The sequence below is a fragment of the Dromiciops gliroides genome, chromosome 4 (assembly GCF_019393635.1).
Source record: "Dromiciops gliroides isolate mDroGli1 chromosome 4, mDroGli1.pri, whole genome shotgun sequence".
In the NCBI taxonomy this organism is placed as follows: domain Eukaryota; kingdom Metazoa; phylum Chordata; class Mammalia; order Microbiotheria; family Microbiotheriidae; genus Dromiciops; species Dromiciops gliroides.
Window position 1 is genome coordinate 218,290,237 of NC_057864.1, and position 22,211 is coordinate 218,312,447.

Here is a 22,211-nt window from a genome sequence, read left to right on the forward strand (position 1 = left end):
ATATAGTTCTCTTCCTAATACTACATTAAAACATGGGACATTCAGATATCTAGACAGCTTTCAGGGACATTAAGAAACAAAAAGCTAAAATCTAGGACAATTTCATTTGTATATATGGAGAAACTAGTGCCTCTAACTTTACCCTAAGGGCCACCAGGCAAATGTTATAAACCACCTTGTCCTGAATTTCTGACCCTTCAAGGCTCAGCTTACGTGCCATGTTCTCTAGGAAACTTTCCCTGCAGTCCTCCAACCATAAGTGATCTTTTCCTCCTTATTTTCTTGGAATTCTTTCTCTGATCTCTTCTTTTTTTTATTATTTATTTTATTTTTTGGTGAGGCAATTGGGGTTAAGTGACTTGCCCAGGGTCACACAGCTAGTAAGTGTTAAGTGTCTGAGGCCGGATTTGAACTCAGGTACTCCTGAATCCAGGGCTGGTGCTCTATCCACTGCGCCATCTAGCTGCCCCCTGATCTCTTCTTCATCTCCATTACTCTTCCCCTCTTCCCACCTCCCCCACCCATCTCATATTATACTCTTTTTGTTGTTGTTGGTGGTGGTGTAGTCCTTTGACCAAGGGCATTCTGTCTTATAAGTGATTTATTTTGTTAGCTATAGTAGGAGAATCATAAGTGATCCAATTTTAGGATCTCTCACGGGAGAATGGGGGAGTATTTGCACTAACTTTGTTCAAGAGTTCTGTATTTTTTTATCGGTTCTCTTGTTCTTTTCCCCCTCCACCCTCCAAGAAATAACAAAAGGAATATTTTAATTCTTTGTCCCCCCCCCCATTTTTCAGGAATAAAATTTTTATCAAAACGAAAAAAAAAACCCTCAAAGAATGTTTTGAGAGCAAAGACTTTGTGTAAAGTAGGTGCTTAATGAATGAATGAACCACAATCTCACTTCAGCTGAGACAACTCTGACTTGGGCCATAAATAATGCTTGAATGAAGAGGCAAATGGACTGACTGTAGGTTCTGGAGTTTTAGAGGAGCCCAGAGCAGGAAACCTGCCTCAAGGAGCAGCCAGAGAGAGCCCTTCTACAGTAATGAGTCCTTTTCAGTTGCACTGTTACCATTTGTTTTATTCAATTCAGTTCTATTCTACCAATATTTGTCAAGAAATTACTATACAAAAGGCACTCAAGATACAAAGAAAAAATAAAACATTCCTCACCCTCACCCTACAGATAAATAAATCCAAGAGAGAGAAAGTACAAATAATGGAGGTGACATCTTGTAGGAGGTAGCCCTTGAACTCAGTCTTGAAGGAAAATAGGTATTCTAAGAGACAGCGGTAAGGAATCCATCTTGTACAAAGGCCTGGAGGGAGATAGGAGTTGGCATGTTATGTCGGAGGAAAAGCTAGTGGTCTGGGTTGGGTGGAATAGAGGGTGCACAAAGGGAAGTAATATGAAAGCAGTCTGAGAATGCAGGCAGGCTGGGGCCAGATCGTGGAGGGCTTGATATGTCAGGCTGAAGAGTTTGCATTTGACCTTAGAATCAATAGGGAGTTGCTGAAGGTTTTCACATAAGGGAGTGGTGGGGTCAGAGCTGTGTCTTAGGAAGATTAATTTGGCAGCTATGTGAAAGATGGATTGGAGAGGGGAGAGACTGGAAGCAGTCTCTCTTCTTCATCCAGTCCTGACCTCCCCTGAATTCAGGAAGGAGAGAGAGCCTGGGGAGCAAAGATGACATTTCCTACCCCTTTATTACATTTCCACTGAATACTTACCTTGAATGGTGGTGGATGTTAGAAGATTGTCCTCAGCAAGGTCAAGGCCATCATGAGTCCCAAAGGCAGCTTTCCATATGACAGGTGGGAAGAACCTAAGGAAAGTTTTTTTTTAAAAGACTTCTAGTGAACTAGAACTAGAGATGAAGATGAAACTAATCCAGGGTGCAGGTGGAGGGATCTCTATCTTTCACTCTTTTATGGATGGGAGAGAATCTGCCCTTGGAAACTCTTTTTTTTAGCCCAGGATTACTGGGGTTTGAGATTTCTTATGGAAGATGTACAGTTTGTATTTTATTCTTTTTTTTTTTTTTTTTTGGTGGGGCAACGAGGGTTAAATGACTTGCCCAGGATCACACAGCTAGTAAGTGTTAAGTGTCTGAGGCCGGATTTGAACTCAGGCCCTCCTGAATCCAGGGCCAGTTCTCAATCCACTGTGCCACCTACCTGCCCCTTGTCTTTTTTTTTTTTTTAAAGTGAGGCAATTGGGGTTAAGTGACTTGCTCAGGGTCACACAGCTAGTAAGTGTTAAGTGTCTGAAGCCGGATTTTAACTCAGGTACTCCTGAATCCAGGGCCGGTTCTCAATCCACTGCGCCACCTACCTGCCCCTTGTCTTTTATTCTTTTTTTTTTTTTTTTTGGTTTGTTTTTGCAGGCAATGGGGGTTAAGTGACTTGCCCAGAGTCACACAGCTAGTAAGTGTCAAGTGTCTGAGGCCGGATTTGAACTCAGGTACTCCTGAATCCAGGGCCGGTGCTTTAACCACTGCGCCATCTAGCTGCCCCTGTCTTTTATTCTTAATAGTTTTTTGGGTACAGCTTCCACATTAGTCCAGGCTGATCTTGGTGATTTCAGGCAGGACTTCTGGATGTGACAGGGGCACTCCTATTTTTCCTTACCCCCTTTAGGGTGAAAAAATTATGTGAGTCATAGAATGCTTTTTGAAGGAGTCTGACCCTAGAGTTAGTTGAATGACAGAAGCTTGTTCCAGGTTATCCAAGTGGAAAACAAGACATCACTTCGCACGGTGAACTTAGGCAATTTACTTAACCTCAATAGCCTTGGAAACCTCACCCTCGCATTCAGTTCAAACATCTGATGATTCTAGGAAGTGTAAGATATTATTATAATTGTTGTTGTTTTGTTGTTTTTTGGCAACTAGGAAATAGAGTGCTGGAGCTGAAATCAGGAAGTTATTGTGGAGTCATTTCAGTTGTGTCTGACTCTTTGTGACCCCATTTGGGGTTTTCTTGGCAGAGATCCTGGAGTGGTTTGCCATTGCCTTCTCCAGCTCATTTTACAGATGAGGAAACTGAGGCAAACAAGGTTCGTACAGCAAGTAAGTGTTTGAGGCTGGTTTTGAAATCATGAAGATGAGTCTTCCTGATCCACAGTTCAATCCACCACACCACTTAGCTGCCCACAGGAATCAGGAAGACCTGAGTTTAAATACTAGCTGTGTGACTCTGGACAAGTCATTTAATTTCTTTTTGCCTTACTTTCCTCAACTATGAAGTAGGGGGTAATAAGAACACCCACTTCCCAGGGTTGTTGGGGGGGATAAAATAAGATATTTATTTGTAAAGTGTTTGGCAAAGCTTTAAGTGCTATATAATTATCTCAGAGAGCTGAGGAAGAAGAGAGTAGGTGAGAGACTGGTTATAGGCAATACTTTTGCATGGTTTGTGTCATGGAATTGGTGGCCCATGTTTTCCAAAGTTTTATAGTGTTTGCAAAGTGAAAGGAGAAACGGGAATGGGAAGACAGTATTGTGCCTCCTGGGTAAACTATAATGCCTTTGGGTTCCACTAGATGTCACTGTTTCAAAAGGAATTTTCCTAGATCTCCCAACATATCTTTAGTCACCACCACCTAAGCTCCTCAGAGAGGGAAGGGGTGTGTGTGTGTGTGTGTGTGTGTGTGTGTGTGTGTGTGTGTGTGTGTGTGTGTGTGAGAGAGAGAGAGAGAGAGAGAGAGAGAGAGAGAGAGAGAGAGAGAGAGAGAGAGAGAGAGTGCATGCGTGTGTGCAGGCACGTGGCTATGGTCATCTTTTCCATTGAGCTCGAGAGTATATAACCCGTGCACAAACCCACTGGGGGGGGGGAGGAGGAAGGGAGGGGAAGAGAGAGAGAGAGAGAGAGAGAGAGAGAGAGAGAGAGAGAGAGAGAGAGAGAGAGAGAGAGAGAGAGAGGAGGGAGGGAGAGAGAGGAGGAGGAGGAGGGGGAGGAGGGGGAGAAGGGGGGGAAGGAGGAGAAAGGAAGGAAGGAAGGAAGGAAGGAAGGAAGGAAGGAAGGAAGGAAGGAAGGAAGGAGAAAGCTAGACAGATAGGGACAAAGGCCAGTACAGGTCTGAATCCCCGCTGGTACCTGAGTGTAGCATGGGCACAGTGATATCTAGGCTCCCATCGTTGGCCTCTGGTACTATGCCCAGCAGTTTACAAAGAAGCTCGTATACATGGACACTCTCAAAGGGTTCTACTTCCAAGCCTCTCTTGAAGTCAGGACCCACAGCTCGGAAGATGGTCTTCATGTCCATGCCTTCATTGTCAAAACCATGTTCCCCATTGTTAAATTGGACATTAATTCTCTGTAAGGAAGGAGAATGCCAGCCATTGCCGGCATTGCTAGGTGAGATCGCCTGTTCCCCCAGCATCTTACTCTAGCTTCTTGCCTGCAGATTTCTCATCCACATTCAGCCCTTCTCCATTGTAGTCACATGCACAGAAATGGGAGAGAGCAAGAGCAAGCTAAGACTCAGATTTTTTTTTTTTTTTACTCCTGGTCCTGGAGACAGAAGCTCAATGAATATTCATCATCATGACTTATAAATATAAATAAATGAGGGGAACTACCAATCCAGAAATTTTTGTGTTTGTTTGTTTGTTTTTGGTGGGGCAATGAGAGTTAAGTGACTTGCCCAGGGTCACAGCTAGTTAAGTGCCAAATGACTGAAGTTGGATTTGAACTCAGGTCCTCCTGAATCCAAGGCCAATGCTTTATCCACTGTGCCACCTAGCTGCCCCCCTAGAAACTGCATTTTTAAAGTAGGATTTTGAGCTGGAAGGGTCCTTAGAGAGGTAATTTAGTTTGATCCCTTCATTTTATAGATAATATAGAGGCCCCAAGTGGGTAAGTGACTTGCTTCAGCTCACATAGGTAGCAAATTGCAGAGCTAGGATTTGAACCGATGTCCTCTTATTTCAAATCTTATGTTCTTTCCATTATATATCACAGACTCTCCAGTTCCCTAATAATACCTTTCTCACCTGAATGACTTCCTCTGTTCTGCTCTTGGCTCCTGGTTTACCTGTTTTCTAGTTTTTCTCCTCTCGGCCAGCCACAATTCTTCTGTTCTTGACCATGTCACACACACACACACACACACACACACTCCTGATAGAGTGGTTGATATTTAGTGCAAATTGTGTATTGGATAAAAGTAGTGAAAAGTCTCTGATGATACTTGAGAATTGAAATAGATCACCTATTGAATGGCAGGGTTTTCCAGAATTTGGGCTCCAGAGCCTTGGTCTTCCATTGGATGTGAAGATGTGCTTTGTGAGATAATGTGGATGCTAGGAAAAGCTGTCAAGGGTAAAAGAAGCCAGGAGAGCAGTCTTCTAAAATTTTGATTTATCCGAATCCCTGACTCAAGCGTATGCTGACTGTATGACCCTAGGCAAGTTGCTTAACATCTCTGTGTTTTAGGCAACTTTCTTTGACTCTGGATTGCACCCAAAGTGCAAGTGCTTGGAGCTCCCTGCACCAAGGAAATCCAGTTCCTCAGTGGAAGAGGTAGGAGAAGGGGACTCCGCCTGAAGAGCCTGGATCAGGAGGGATATTCTTTTGGTAGAGTGGAAAGTGTGTTAGGATAGAAGTCAAGGACCTGGGTTTGAATCCTGGCTAGCTATGTGACCTTGGGCAACTGACCAAACCTGTCTGGGTCTTAATTTCCTCATCTGCAAAGTGAAGGGGCTGGACCAAATGGCTGGTCCCTTCCAGCTCTGAATCAATGATCCTTCTGTCCCATTATATTTACATGGATCATCCATTCCCATTATATCACACAATATGCAGACACACATTACAATCTCCACATTCTTTATCTTTTCCCTTCACTCCCCCAATGCTATAAGTTTGACATTCCCCTCCACTCCTCAAGTCTTTCCCATGCTGTATCAGACCCGTTGCCTTCTAAAATAATACTTTACATTCTGTGTCTGACCACCCTCCTCTCCTGTGGTTCCTCTCCATACTGTCTATCTTCTACTTTGGGCTGTATCTAATAGTTTCCCATAGTCCCTTCCACCCTCTGTGTGACACATACCCTTTGCCATCATTCCTTTTATCTTGTGTCTGTTCCTCCATACAGCCTTCCCTTCCCCTGTGTCTGACACATATCCTTTACCATCAGCCCTTTCTACTTGGGTCTGATACACGTGCCTCATGGACTTCCCTTATCCTGTATCTCTCATGCACATATTGCTATCTTCTCCCTGCATCATATATAACACACATATACCCCATGTTTTAGTATCATTGATGTCTCCATTCCCCGCCCCCCAATTTCCTGATACCCTCTTTATTGCATTTAGTCCAGGCCCTCCAAAATTACAATTTTTGGATGCTGTCAACATATATCATTTCCAGAAGTATTCCACAGCCAAATTAATTTGGGAAACTCCCAAACACTACCTGAATAGATAAATGAACACTTGGTTAACACTTCCTTTCAAATGAAATAATAGGCATAGTGCCTGGCACATGCTAGGTGCTAAATCATTGCATATTTCCTTCCAATTCCTCACCCCCTTCCCTTTCATCAGCCACCTTACCCCATGAATGACGTAGCCTGAATCACTATACATGACCAGTGGAACAATTCTGTCGTTATTGGCATAGTGAAAATGCTCAGGGAAAGACTCCTTCTTGTAGACGTGGAGTTTAGGATGTGCATTCTTAAGGATTTCATACACCGTCTCTAGCTTCCCTTCTTTGGGGAGTAGCATCCCATTAGGTCCATAGTCTAGGAGTTCAAACTCAATATCCTTGAAGGTGAAATTGGGGAACTTGTGAAATTCGACCAAATCACTGGCATTCTTTAGAACAGTGGTCATGCCATGGTCAGATGTAATTATCAAGTTGAGGTTATCCATGAGGTTATTCTTCTCAATACTTTCCCGGAGGTAACCCACAGTTCGGTCCACCTGTAATACCATGTCTTTTCTCTCTTGGGACTCAGGGCCATACTTGTGGCCTGTGGAGTCTGGCTCCCCAAAGTAAAGGGTGACCAGATCCAGGTCATCTTCTGTGAACCAGTTCATCACCGTGTCAATGTTCTGCCTCCATTCTTTCTCGTCATTGTACTTATGTAGGACACCTTCCTTCCTGCTCACAGTAACTGATTCACCTTGGTAGCTGACATTACCACCTGGGTAAAAGAACGATCCGGTTTTTAAGCCCTGTCAAGGAAAGTTAGCAGATGGATCAATAGATGTTTGCAGTTCACCAGTATTTTTTTCTGTCTATTCTGGTTTACTTCCTTTTTTTTTTTTTTTTTAGTGAGGCAATTGGGGTTAAGTGACTTGCCCAGGGTCACACAGCTAGTAAGTGTTAAGTGTCTGAGGCTGGATTTGAACTCAGGTACTCCTGACTCCAGGGCCGGTGCTCTATCCACTGCGCCATCTAGCCGCCCCTCTGGTTTACTTCTTAATACCCACTCACTCATCTAATTTGCTTATCTACCCATCCGTGATTCTGTGTTACTGGAAAAACTTACACAAACTGATACAAAGTGAAATGAACAGAACCAGGAGAATATTTTATACAGTAATAGCAGTATTGTTAGATGATCAACTGCGAATAACTTAGCTATTCTCAGCAACAATGATTGAAGACAATTCTGATGGACTTATGATAAAAAAAATGCTATCCATCTCCAGAGAAAGAACTGATGGAGTCTGAATGCAGATTGAAACTTACTTTTCCCTTAATTAATTTTCCTTTTTTTTCTTTCACAGCATGATTTACATGGAAGTATGTTTTGCTTGACTGCACATGTATAACTTTTGTTAAATTGCTTGCCTTCTCAATGAGGGGAGCAGGAAGGGAGGGAGAGAATTTAGTATTCAAAATTTGAAAAAAAGAATGTTAAAATTATTTTTACACATAATTGGGGGAAAATAAAATATTAATTTTTAAAAAGAATTTATATCTCTGATGTTATGCTATTTTCAAAATATTCTTATGACACAGGTAGAGTAGGAATTGTTATCCTCATTTTATATAGGAGAGAGTTATATCTCAGAGTAGTTAAAGATCAGTAGGTATAATTTATTCAAACATTTCACAATTGATTTTTCATTTCTTTGCTATCACTAAAAGAGTTGCTATAAATATTTTTGTACATATAGATCCCTTTCCTCTTTAATCTCTTTGAGGTATAGGTCAAGTAATAGTATTGTTGGGTTGAAGGGTATCTGAAAGCCATTTGAAAAAAAAATGCTCCAAATCAATAATGGGGAAATGCAAATTAAAGCAAATCTGCAGATCTACCCCACATCCATAAGATTGGAGAAGTGGGCAAAAATGGAAAATGACAAGTGTCTCAGGAGCTGTGAGAAAATAGGCTCACTGATGCACTATTGATGGGGCTATGAATTGGTTCTACTGTTCTGGAAAGCAATTTGGAACTACACCACTAAAGTTACTCAACTGCAATGGAAAGGCATTTATGAAAACCAGAGTGCTATATTAAGTAGTATTCTAATTACTATTATGGTTTAAAGTGACAACCTTAATTAGGGTCAGACCTGGGACTAGAAACCAGATCCTTTGACTGAGGCTTAGCAAAGAGCCCGAGTTCTTTTATTAGTGTTGTGCTTCTTCTATCCATTTGTTTTCTACCAGAGACTTATGTGAAGAGGCATTATGGTCTACCGGAAAGAGAGTTGGAACTGGAATCAAGAGACACCTGGGTTAGAATTCCAGCTCTGACTCTCAATTGTTCTTTGAGTCTGAGAAAGTCACTTAATCCATGTGAGCCTCAGTTTCCTTATCTGTACAGGGGGATAATAAGATTTGTTTTATGTTCTCTTAGCACTTTGCAAACCTTAACGTGCTCTACCAATGAAAGTAATTATAATGATTAAATAGCATAAAAAAGAGATAAACAAAGACGTGTAGACAGAAAAAAAGGGGGGAGAGCTACACAGACTGAGTTGAAGGATAATGGTTGGACAGCATAAGGGTTGCCCTATATTGGCATTTTTTTTTTGGTCCAAACATGTGATTTCATTGATATGGGGAATTCCCATTGAGGAACATCTCCAAATGCCTCTACCAATGATCAGCGACTGTAGTGGCTTCAATGGTGGCAACTTAGAGAGTTGCCCAGGGACATTGAGAGGTTAAGTGATTTGCCCGTAGTCACACAGCTGGTCTGTGTCAGAGGCGGAATTTGAACCCAGCTCTTCTTGACTCTGAGACCAGTTCTCTGTCCACTATCTTGCCTCTATCTACTCAGTTCCCTGACGCTGTGCTAGTATCCTTAAAATATTAAGAGAATCATAGGATTTCATTTAGTATGTTGGGGTGATCTTCTAAGGATGATTCCAATAGATATATGAAAAGAATCACACAGGGTAAAAGGGTAGAGAAGGGTTTTGATCTGCAGTGAGTGGTGATCTGAAGGGATTATTCACATCAGTGAGATTATCTGTCTGTCCATCTATCAGGTATAAATAGGTAACCACCCATCCCCATTTTCTTTCTTCACACAATTTCTGACCCACATCATCTTTCCCATTGATCTAGCTATCATTTCACATAGACTAAGTACTCACACAGTGGTAGATGTTGTCGGGTACCAACTAATTAGTCTTTTCTTCTTTCCAGCACAGCCCTATGGAATGAGGCCTAATCAGTTTTCACATTCACTCTCCGACTGAGGGAGACTCAAGTTTGTGTTTACTCAGGTTACTATGTGAGGAGTGGGCTCTTAGGCTTATGTTATTCTCACTTGCAAATTTCCATTCCTTCTTGACTGTAAGAATAGTCCTTAGTCTATGGCCCTGGATTACCTTTGGCAGCAAAATTTGATCTGAAATCAGGAGATCTGGGTTCAAGCCTCAGCTCTGTCACTTTTTAGCTGTGGTACCCTGGGAGAGTAATTTCATTTCTCTGAGTTTGTTTCTTTCTCTGCAAATGGGGGCAAGAATACCTATTTTATGTTTTGAGACCCAAATGAGATAATGGATGTGAAAGTGCTTTGTGACAATTATTATCACAGCAGGACTGGAATACAGGAGGTCTTCATTATTTGAGGCTAATTGGTACTGGAAAAAGGTGAATCCACTTAAAATAGGGAACAAGATTTCATAGTAAATAGTGAAAAAGGGTTTGATGAGGACTTTATTTTTGAAAAATAAGTCTACAAAATATAAAAATAGGCTTGTTTTATATTATACATTTAAAACTTTTTAAGTAATCTTATTTTTAATTTATGGAATAAAACAAGCATTTCCATAACATAGTATAATAAAAAAAGATGATGGCTCATGAACCTGCAAATCTATTATGTACAGCTTGCCATTCCTTTTAAATATATGATAAAGCTATCATGTACATTTCTTTTTTCCTTCTTTTTTCTTCCCCCACCCCTACCCTACAGATGGTTACCATTAGACACAAATATATGTGTGCATGAATATATATGTGTATATGTATTGTGTATGTATGTATATATAATCATAAATATACATACTGAACTGATGTTCATTCTCTGGATGTAGATATAATTTCAGTTATGTGCTATTTCTTAGAAGGAAAATGAATGAATCAAATTTTTTGGGGGTGGCATAGTATTATATAGAATCCTTTATTTCAATATGACTTTTGCAGCATGACCATAAGGGTAATTGTTGCAAAAAATATCAATTTGTTTCATCAATTTTCCTGAGTCTCTTAATCCTTTGATATTTTGAATCATCCTCTTTTGAAGTACCTAAGGACAATCAGTGAGTGATTTCCTGCAGATGCAAGAGGACAGGCAGGTATAGACTCTAGTTTTAGGTAGAAAAGGATGTTTGAATCAGGGCCAATTTTATAAATTTATTTCATATACATTTTTAATAACTTCATATGTTTATTAGTTAATGTTTTTCATGTTATGATAACTTGTTTCCTCCCTCATACAACTTCATTGAGAGGCAGTATGGAGTAGTGGATAGAAAACTGACTTCAGGAAAACCTCACTTCAAGTGCTGCCTCTGTGTGACAATGCATTAACTTCTCAGTGTTCCAGGAAACTCTTTAAGACTATAAACTGCAAAGAAGGGTCGTTGTTCAGTCGTGTCTGACTCTCTGTGACCCCATTTGGGGTTTTCTTGTTGAAGACCCTGGAGTGGTTTGCCATTTTCTCCTCCAGCTCATTTTACAGATGAGGAAACTGAGGCAGGGCTAGTTGACTTGTCCAGGGTCACACAGTTAGGAAGTGCCTGAAGCCAGATTTGAACTCAGGAAAATGTTTTTGTGACTGCAGATTCTGCACTTTATCTGCGGTGCCACCTAGTTGTCCATAAAAAACCATTATTGATCTGTATTGGTGGGCAGAATTTCCTCATTGAAATCATAGGTCTGGACCAAAACAAAGTACAACCTAGTCACTCTGAGGACTTGGATAAATACCTGGGTAATGAGGACCTACCATACTGGGACCCATCCATAAAACCCTTGGTTGCTTCCATACTAGAAGGAGGTATCTGTGGATATAGAACTGGTGGGGATATGGAACTTAGGCTCCTAATAGATCAACTAATCTAACCTCTCACCCCCACTTTACTGCTAAGGAAACTGATGCCCAGAGACATAAAATGATTTCCCAAAGTCACACAGTTAATACATATCGCAGAGAGGATTTAAATAGGTCCTCCAACCTCATATCCAACATTCATTTCTCTAAGCTGCAGTATTAAGCTGTCCGACCTTGAGTTAGGAATTGGAAGGATTTGAAAAAATGCACATTGTCTCCTACAGTCAGCTGTCTACACTCTGGCCAGATCCTCGGTATTGCCCTCTCTGCATCAGATGTTGGCAGAACCATAACCCCATAGAAAGAGGAAGTATCTTGGAGCTTACCTAAGTCCAACCCTTTTGATTTTGAAGATGGGCAAGTTAGCTTGGCATAAGACCTGGGTTCAAACTCCAATTCTAACACCTTGACCGTGTGACCCTTATCAAGTGTCTCTCATGCTCTCAGCACTCTAGGTCAGTGGTCTCAAATTCAAATAGAAATGGAGCTGCTGGACCATACATAAGGATCCCTCCAGGCTGCATATTGACTTAGTTTTAAAATGTAATATCATCTGTGTTTTACGGTTTTTATTTATTTTGTTAAATATTTCCCAATTACATTTTTTTTAAGTGAGGCAATTGGGGTTAAGTGACTTGCCCAGGGTCACACAGCTAGTAAGTGCTAAGTGTCTGAGGCTGAATTTGAACTCAGGTACTCCTGACTCCAGGGCCAGTGCTCTATCCACTGCACCACCTAGCTGCCCCCCCAATTACATTTTTTTTTCTTTTTGGTTTTGGTTTTTGGTTTTTGCAGGGCAATGCGGGTTAAGTGACTTACCCAGGGTCACACAGCTAGTAAGTGTCAAGTGTCTGAGGCCGGATTTGAACTCAGGTATTCCTGAATCCAGGGCCGGTGCTTTATCCACTGTGCCACCTAGCTGCCCCTCCACCCCCAATTACATTTTAATCTGGTTTAGGTGGCATTCAGAGAGTGTTGTGGATTGTATTTCCCAGATAATTAGTGCCAGATCAGGGATTTGAACTCTGGTTTTCAAGAATCTAGCCCTTCCTACTTAGACACATTGCCCAAACAAAGGACCTTAGAAGATTTCTCTGCTTGTCATTTCTCACCCCACGGAAACACAGGACCAACTGAATTCTCCTTGCCTTGTCCTGTAGTTGTAAACATGAACCTCAGACACTTTTGGTTAGCTGTCGCGAGTGGATGGTTTGAACAGAGTTGGGCTAAAATGTTTATGAACCTGTGACAAGACTTGGCTTCTTCATTTTCCGCCCTGAGCCCTGCACCCCACTTAATACCACTAAAGTTAGCTCTAGACATATAGCCTGTGGGCCATATGGACCACACCTTCAACACACTCTGGGTTTTCTCCCTTTTTCAGATCTCTAACGAGGGCAGGGTTGCCAGGGTGCCAAACTTAGAGGATATCAGCTCTTTCTGTGCTATAATAGTGTGAAAGCAAAGAAGTGCTTAGCACTTAATTAGCAAGACTAATAGGAAGCTAATGACACTGGGAAGAACTCCTGCCATATTCTCCTTTGCATTAGGGTAAGTGTCTCCCTTGCTCTTGTGGCTTCTCCAGCCATGGCCTCCCCACAATCTCCACCCCCCCTCCCACAATAAGATGTTGGTTTACCTCCCTCACCTGACAACTGAGGACTTGATTTGTGCCACTTGTCCCTAGCCTGGTTTGTGGTAATTGCCCTGGGTGCAAATGTTCCTAGTTATAGCTCTGTTGATGTTCCTCTGGTAGGCAAGGCAATGTTACCTGTCTTTGGGCAGTGATCCAAATGGGCAGGCTACCATTGTCCCACCATCTCTCAATCCCCAGTGTGGCATGGTAAGGTAGCTTCACTTTGGTGGTGGTATTATAGTACATGTTATGGACGACACCATGGTTTTCAATATACTTCCCTGCAGGAGTAAGAGATAGTAGTAGTATAGTAATGGGAGATGGTAAAACATTAGTCACCAGGACTCTTGAGTAGGGTCAGAAAAGCTTTCAAAAGTCAAATGGGGGATGATGAAACCAGTGAAAGAAGGAGACCAGAGACTACAGTAAGGAGGTCGAAGTGAGCAAGGATATATATACGTGTGTGTACACACACACATACACGCATGCATGCACACACACATATGTATATATATCCTGAACAGGGAGGAGGTAAGAAATAGGGGTAGAGGGTGGAGAGGAACAAAAACAGGGAAATCAAACCATGATCCTCATACCTTTCTAAGTTCTCTTGGACTTAGAGTCAAGACCTAAATTCAAATTAGAGCTCTGACATTTACTAGCTATGTGACTGGGCCTCAATTTCATCTGTGAAATGGAGATAATAACAGCATCTACCTCCAAGGGTGATTGTTAGGTTCAAATGAGATCGTGTTTATGAAGTACTTAGCGCAGTACCTGGTACACAGTAGGAACTTAATTAATGCATGTTTAAAAAAAAAAGTTCACCTCTTCAAGGAAGCCTTCCTGGGTGATCCTCAGAAGTCTTGTATTTTAGGTTGATTTGGTACTTGCAAAGGTAGTTTTTATGGTCTCTTCTGGGTCTGTGGGTTTATGATTCTACTTAGTTTGCACTATGTGTGCTTTGCTCAGAGATTGGGAAAATGTATATTAGATAGTTGAGAAGTGTATCTTCTTTGCTTAAATATAATATTCATGTCCTTAAGAAGATAATAGAATTTTACTGGATGGGACTTGACCTAGGTAAGTCACATTTCTTCTGTTTAACTTTCTTCATAGGGATAAAAATGGTGCCCACTTCCCAATGTTGTTGTAAGGATAAAATGCAATACTATTTGTAAAGTGGTTTGCAAACCGTAAAACGCTATATAAATGCTAGCTGTTATTGTGATGAAGAAGAGGAAGAAGACGAAGAAGAGGAAGGAGAAGAGGAGGAGGAAAAAGAGGAGAAAGACAAGGAAGAATGCTTCATTCATTATGCTGTGTTGCCCTCTAATATCTGAAAATTAGATTCCAAATATTCAGTTGAAAGGTCCACGAAGACAAGGAGACATGTTTTTTGGTGTGGTTGGACTTGAAGTCAGATAAATCTAGGTTCAAATCTCACTTCTTTTTTTTTTTTTAATCCCCCAAATCTCACTTCTAACACTCTGTGACCTTGGGCAAGTAATTTCTCTTCTACAAACCTCAGTTCCATTGTCGATAAAATGAGGGTGCCCATAGTACCCACCTCACAGGATTGTTGAGAGGCCCCAAAATAGAAAATATTAAAGCATTATATCAATGCCAGCTATTATTATTTATACTATATTCACCACTAGTTATTAGCATGCTCCCTCGTAAGTATTCTGAAGTTGTTTTCATGGGTGTTTATTTCATCTTTCCAGTATTATAAATAGCCTGTGATTAGGGCCAGCATATCTATTATTTGTCCTCTACTTCCTGCCTCTTAGCATCCTGCATAAAATTCTACTTACTTTAGCTACTCAATCAGTTACTGCTGCCTTACTAAACTGTTTCTCCGGGGGTTCTCTTGTCTCTCTCCCCAAACCTGAGCAAGGTACTCACCAGTGACCAAAGTGAAGTGGCAAGGGCTAGTCATAGTGACAAAGGCTGGAGTCATGTAGCGAGCTTTCACACCATCTTGAACCATGGCATCCAAATTGGGGGTGTCTACATCCTGGTCATAGTTCCAGCGAAAGCCATCAAAAGAAACAAGGAGCAACTTGTTCCTGGGGAGCTGCCTATGGTAAGGAACTCCAGCCACTAGAAGGAAGAGGTTGAACAGAGTTACAGAAGACAGGAGAGCTCTTTGGCACCCCATCTTGAAATGCGCAGGGAAACTCGTTTCACAGAAATGTGATCAGTCAAAGGAGAGGAGCAAAGTCCTAGGGCCATACCTGCCTATCTTATCCTAGAATATCTTTAGAGGAAAATTTCCACAAAGATCTAGCCTATTTCCATAAGAGATACAATTTAAAGGCACCATTCCAACCAATCTTCACATTTGTCACCAGGAATTATAAGCCATATATAATAGAAAAAGTGCTGTACTCTGAGTAAGGAAAGTCCTGGGCACAAATTATGCCTTAAACACTCACCAGCTGTAATGCCAGGGTGTACAGGAATAAACTCTAATATGTTATTTATTTATTTACTTTTTGAGATCCTTGGGGTTAAGGGACTTGTCCAGGGTCACACAGCTAGTAGGTATCTGAGGCTGGATTTGAACTTAGGTCCTCCGGATTCCAAGACTGGTGCTCATCCATCACCTAGCTGCCACTACCCTTATACTTTAGATCTTCCTTCCTGGGATTTTGTTCTTTTCTCTCCATTGTCAATCTTGCTGGTAACATTCAAGTGAGCAGAAGTGGCGCAAATTCAGATGGCCTTCTTGATTTTTTTTTTTTTTTTTAGTGAGGCAATTGGGGTTAAGTGACTTGCCCAGGGTCACACAGCTAGTAAGTGTTAAGTGTCTGAGGCCAGCTTTGAACTCAGGTCCTCTTGACTCCAGGGCCGGTGCTCTATCCACTGCGCCACCTAGCTGCCCCCTTCTTGATTTTTTATACTACTCTGGTTCTAGCCTCCACTATTTTCAACCTGTCTTCCAGGTAAACAGTCACTTTTGCTTTTCAGCGTCTCTCATTTGCTTGGCCTTTTCCTACACACAAAGTCCCTTCAGTGTCAGGGTTAAAAAAAAAAAAAGACTGGGAATTTGCCGTCATGTAAAATCTTAAATCCCTTTTTGCTATGTGAGCTCTGGAAAAGGGGCTTGTCCCTAGGCTCTGAACCTACTTCTCCTTGGTTTTGTTTTATTGTGGTTGGTTGTTTGTTTTAAGATAGCAAAAGGTGCATTATTTTCTTGTTTCAGAATAAAGCCCATGGTATCTGACATTTCCATCATCTCCATCATCTCTTCCTCTCATAGTCCTCCCCCATCAAAAAAAAAAAAGTACCAGCCCTACTTTTTTGAACAAATTGAAGACAATTGAGTGAGAAACAGGTAGGATTCCAAGGCGAATAGTATAAAACGTCTGGGTAAGCAGGTGCTTTAGTCTTCCCCTTGCTCTTCCCCAAGCACTTTTGAAGGAGTTTTAAAAGGTGGGGCCACACAATGTGAATAGGTAGTGTGCCCTTAGACGGTAAGATCCTTGAGGGAGGGGCTATTGACTTTTTGTATTTGTATGCCCAGCTGCCTCGTACAATATATGGTACATAATAACAACTTAGTAAATGCTAGTAAATTGACTGATCCCAGGGGGAGAGGCAGAAAGTACTGCCTTGGCCAGGGAGATTCTGGGACTGGTGGCACTGTCTTCCAGCTGCTCAGTTTAATATCATTAGATTCGGTGACACTACCTTCCCCCATTCCTCCTCCCCCCCCTCCCCCCCCAAAAAAAGGCCTATAAGTTCAGCAGGCCATTACTTCAGTGATCTGCCTGGGATGGCTACTGCTCCTTGATTGTTGGGGCCTGACCTGACCTTCAGTACAGCAGGATTTTATTAGCATGAATCTCTACTTTATCAATCACTGTTGCCTTTTATTACTTCTCAGGGGCTTTATCACAAGGGCTGCCTTGCCTTCCAGCTAAATAAGGATTAATATTTAACAGGATTATGTACTATGGGTTAATAGCACTCCTGGGAGAGAGTTGCTGGGCCCTTCTCACACACTCCCTGCTCTTCATCCTTCTCATTTTCTATAATGGAGTTGAGACAACCAGATTTCAAATCCAGGCTTGGTTACCTAAAACCTTGGGAAAGTTATTAAAAGGAACCCAGTTTATTCCTCTGTAAAAAGTGGGGGTCGAATTAGGTGATCTCTAGGATCCCTCCCAGCTTTCACATCACAGAATATTTTTTTTTTCAGCAGAAGAGACCTCAGTAGCCATCTAGTCCAACCTATAACAAAAAGGAATCCCTAACTCTAACATGCTACAGCATACTCTAACATACTCCAGTGGACGAGGAAGGGTTTGGTTGGTGACTAGAGTGATGTTTTCTTTCTATTTTTTTGCGGGGCAATGGGGGTTAAGTGACTTGCCCAGGATCACACAGCTAGTAAGTGTCAAGTGTTTGAGGTCAGATTTGAATTCAGGTCCTCTTGAATCCAGGGCCGGTGCTTTATCCACTGCGCCACCTAGCTGCCCCAAGAGTGAGGTTTTCACCATTCATTCTGTCCTCCCTACCTTTCTACCCTCTTGGTCTCTGGAGATTTAATCAGTCACACCTTCTTACACAATTAATGTGTGGCTTTGTTTTTTCTTAAAGCCAATGGGGGAGGGGAGGCGTGGCAGTATCTCTTAGGTCCTAGTGGGTCCCTCCTTTGCTGAAAAGTTAGGTGTATAGTCCTAATTCCTAAGACCCCAGTTAGGAAATTCCTGACATTGAGGCGGAGGTTTGGCTTTCTTCCTTAACTTAAATTTGTTTATTTCTAGGTATCCCTTGGCCTCTTCATGGCTGAGACAAAATTTAGGTTACGGGAAACATTTGGTTAATGAAACACTAAGTGGAGTATATAATAGTGTCTGTTAATAGCCAGACACTGGCAGGGGAAGTTGGCGAAAGGATACCAGACCTTTCCTTAGAACTTCCCTCCTTTTCCTTAAGAACTAGGTAAAGCTGGCGGATTTTGCCCTGAGATGCCTGGAGGGCAGGTGCCATCCTCAATCTCTCCCATGTCTGCTACTTTCTAGCTCAACTCATTAAATTCTGGGTGGAGCTGGGACAGGCTAATCCCATTGCTGCTGCTCAGCTATTGTGTGTGTTCAGTCTGTGTGTGTCTCTTTCAGGAACTCTGGCTCCTGACTCATTTTTACCAAAGATCTCCATCTTCCCAAATTGCTTCCTAGGGCTAAGAGGGGAATCCTCTTATCCATATGAACTACAAATCCCAAGATGCCAGTCAGCTTTCAAACTGCTAGTATAATGCCTTACAAGGGGTCATCCACTCTGTTTGATGAAGATATCCAGTGAAGGGCAACCTACCTCCTCCACAGACAGTCCATTCCATTTTGAGACTGCTTTCATTGTTAGGAAGTTTTTCCTGAGAGCAGGTCTGTTTGCCTCTCTGTTGCTCCCACTTATTGTTCCTGATTCTGCCCACTGGGGCAAGTAAGACAGATCTAAGTCTTCATTCATCATGATGCCCAAATACTTAAAGATTGAGCTCATGTTTCCTATGAGTCTTTCATTTTGAACCTTGCGTATTGTGTCTGTGTTCCAGGGTTCGAAAAGTGTTTTATTCCATAAGCTTAGAGACCTAATAGCTGCCAAGAAAATAGTAGAAGATGATGTGAGATGATCCAGGGTTTAGGACTGCAGGGATAGAGGAGTCGAGGCTAGATTGACCTCATTTTCCATGTTGGTGGAGTCCTTGGTCTTCCAAGATGATGCTGTAGTTAGGGACAGGAGGAGGCCTGGGCCCCTTTCAGAGGCTCTGGGCATGTTTTCATAGGTAGTATAATTTTGTTGCTTTTGGTAGAATATAGGGTTTGGTCATGGGTGCTTAGAGCACAGAATAGATGAGTGTTGGGCAGGTACCAGGGGCAGCTGGATGGTTCAGTGGATAGAGCACTGGGCCTGGAATCAAGACCTGAGTTCAAATAGGGCCTCATACACTTTCTAGTTGTGTGACCTTGGGCAAATTACTTAACCACCATTTGCCTAGGAGGTAGCTAGGTGGTTCAGTGGATAGGGTGCTGGGCCTGTAGTCAGGAAGACCTGAGTTCAAATGTGGCCTCAGACACATACTAGCTGTGTGACCCTAGGCAAGTCACTTAACCTCTGTTTGCCTAAATCCACTGGAGAAGGAAATGGCAAACCACTCCTGGGAACAGTGGACATGTGAACATAGTCCAACAGGGTCATGAAGAGTCAGGCATGACTAAATCAACAACAAGGGCAGGTCTTAAGCATAGTAAGAGTAGGAGATGATCTTTGTGTTGTTTTCTGAGGTGTTAAAAATATTCCTGTCCCTTTTACCTAACAGCACCTGAAATGTACACTATTATGCCTCTTGTTGAACTAAAAATACCTAACCTGGGAGGGGTAAAATATTAATTCACTAATATGCATTCAAGTGTTATGGTGTAGTGATAAGAGCCCTGGACTCAAGTTTCCTGCTCTGTAAATCAAGTTGGTGTAGAGGCAGAATGGCCCAGTGAAAATCATGTCAGATTTGGAGCTGAAGGACCTGAGTTTGGTTCCTGCCTCTGGCACTTTAATGTGTTTGTGACTGTGAGCACATCTTTTAACCCCTTTGTGCCTTAGTTTCCTCACCTGTATATATGAGAGGGTTGGACTAAATAACCTCCAGGTCTTTTCTAGCTATGATCTGGTATTCTCTAAGGACCCTTCCAACTCTGACATCCCATTCAATCCAGTCATCATTTATCAAGCAGCTTCTCCATTTGAAACACAGTGCTAGGTGCAAGGGCCACAAATCCCAAAGGAAACAGAGATGTTCTTCCTTTGTATTCGAGGAGGAGCAGTGACATCATGGGCGATGTCTTGACTTGCTCATGAATTGGATTTAAGTGAAGCCGAGTTGTACAAAGTCATCAGCCTCACTCTGTCTTCTAGAGTGCCTGAAGTCTAGTGGTAGGACAAAAGTCAGGGTGATTAGTGATGGACGGCTGGGATGCAGTGGATGACTTCGGTGTCTTAGATGTCTAACAAGTTTTTAAGTGCTCCATAGCACCAACTTCAGCTGCCTTCCTGTTTCTTCCCTCAAGGAATTTACATTCTGTCACGTTGTGTATCATTGGGTCATAATTTAGAGTCTTTAAGAAGCCATTTAGGGGCAGCTAGGTGGCGCAGTGGATAGAGCACCGGCCCTGGATTCAGGAGGACCTGAGTTCAAATCTGGCCTCAGACACTTAACACTTACTAGCTGTGTGACCCTGGGCAAGTCATTTAACCCCAATTGCTCTGCCACCCCCCCCCCAAAAAAAAAGAGTAGCAAGAAGCCATTTAGTCTCTCCCCGCTCATTCTACAAATGAAGAAACTAAGGAACAGAGAAATTAAGTGATTTGCCCAGGGTCACACAGCTAGTAAGTTCCTGAGGCAGTTCCTAACTCCAGCTCCAGTGTCCTATCCACTTGTAGTGCCCACTTGGCCTCTATCTCCACCTATTGGGGAATGTTCAGTGGGCACTTAAGTCAACCCAATGGAAGCTTGGGGGCATGTGTGATGGGGGACCCTTCCCCACCTCTTCCCCGCAACACTTCAGAACATACATAATATCATCTGACTGCTTTCTGTAGGAGTGATAACTCAGAAGTTTGTACTATGTGGGGATAAAAAGCCTTTTAATTGGCTGTTGAACTCCACGGATATCACACTAAAAGTGTGAACCCAAATCCCTCTTCCTTGATTGTCAAGTGAGGAGATCTGCTATGAATTTCTGGGTGGAGCAAGGGCAGCTGCCCTGTCTTTCACCTGTCCAACAGTTGTCTCTCAGCATGTTGTCTCTTGTTTCTTTTGTGTTTATTTTTTCCTGATTTTAGGTGAATGAGTTTCCTGATATGAGAGTGTTTGGGTGCCTGGTGAGACCAAGAGATCCATTAAAGTCATTTGAAGTCAGATGAATGGCAGCTGAGCAGGACATTGGAGTGGGACTGGCCTCTCCCATCTGCAATGGGAGAGGAGGTATCCAAGGACAAATGGATGAATAGCAATGGCTTACCAGTGGTGACTCTTTTTTTCCCTGAGAGGAGCCAGCCCAGTTGAGCAAGAGAGTAACTCATCCATGGTCAGTGGCATATTTAAGAGACAACCTGGGGTGGGAGACTCCCCAAAAAGTAAAGTTCTGGCTTCTGGAGTTGGGAGATATGCCTGGGTCACATGTGTTCTTTATGTATGTGCCTCATTTCCATGGTACTTTTGAGTTTAAGTCTACTCTCCTGGGCCTTGGGTTTGCAAAGAGAGAATATGCCAAAGTTAGGGAGGGAGGGGAAATGTTTTATAGTCACTGCTTTTCCTTTGCCTTTTTAGTAAATACCGTTTTCTTTTTTTTCCTGATTGTACACAAAACTATTATGTACAACTTGCTATTTCTTTTAAATATATAATAAAGTTGTGTAAATTTCTTTTTTTTCTTCCTTCTCATCCTCCCACCCCTAAGAAGGCCAAGGTCTCCTACTGCATCTGGAGCCATCTCTCGTCATCCTGATCTATATCTTACCAGTGAATCCAGACAGCTCCAGAGGAAAGACTGAGGCTGGTGACTTTGCACAGTCCTGCCTCACTTAAATCCAATTCAATGCAAGTCATGACATCACCTCCCCTATGTCATGGTTCTCTTCGAGAACAAAGGACAAATAAGAGCAATAATAAAATTATCATGTAGCTATGTAGCTTTTTTCCTCCTCCCCCCCCCCGCCCCCCCCCAATACAATTTTCTAGAAGCTACTAGAGTTTTCTACTGTTTGAGCAATGTAGTGATGGCAGAGGCAGTGGCGGCAGCGGTGGTGGTGGTGGTGGTGAGGACACAATGGATGAAGTCTCATGAGATATATAAAGGAAACTATAACCCTTTAGGATTACCCTGAGGGCAAAAATTTTTTCCTTATGGGAACCTAACTCTATCTAGTGCTTGTTGGGAGAATAAGCCCAGAGGGGTATACTGTACACCACTCCCAACTGCTTCGATCTCTCTGAACCCCAGTTTCCTCATCAATAAA

At 42.3% G+C, this 22,211-nt stretch overlaps 1 protein-coding gene across 1 annotated transcript; it reads right to left on the bottom strand.

Moving 5' to 3' along the window:
• Positions 1 to 1,755: 1,755 nt before the first annotated feature.
• Positions 1,756 to 15,348, bottom strand: ENPP7 (ectonucleotide pyrophosphatase/phosphodiesterase 7). The gene is made up of 5 exons (XM_043964811.1): positions 15,093 to 15,348; positions 13,320 to 13,465; positions 6,573 to 7,199; positions 4,105 to 4,324; positions 1,756 to 1,832 (listed from the first exon to the last, which is right to left on the bottom strand). Exons 1-5 carry the CDS (start codon positions 15,346 to 15,348, stop codon positions 1,756 to 1,758), a joined length of 1,326 nt encoding a protein of 441 aa, XP_043820746.1.
• Positions 15,349 to 22,211: the final 6,863 nt, after the last annotated feature.

What these genes read in the sequence shown, in the direction of transcription:
- ENPP7 (XM_043964811.1), bottom strand. Translation starts at nt 15,348, where the DNA reads ATGGGGTGCCAAAGAGCTCTCCTGTCTTCTGTAACTCTGTTCAACCTC. An exon ending in CCACTTCACTTTGGTCACTG is followed by an intron (nt 13,466 to 15,092) that starts GTGAGTACCTTG and finishes TTACTCCTGCAG; the next exon opens with GGAAGTATATTGAAAACCAT. An exon ending in GGATCACTGCCCAAAGACAG is followed by an intron (nt 7,200 to 13,319) that starts GTAACATTGCCT and finishes TTTCCTTGACAG; the next exon opens with GGCTTAAAAACCGGATCGTT.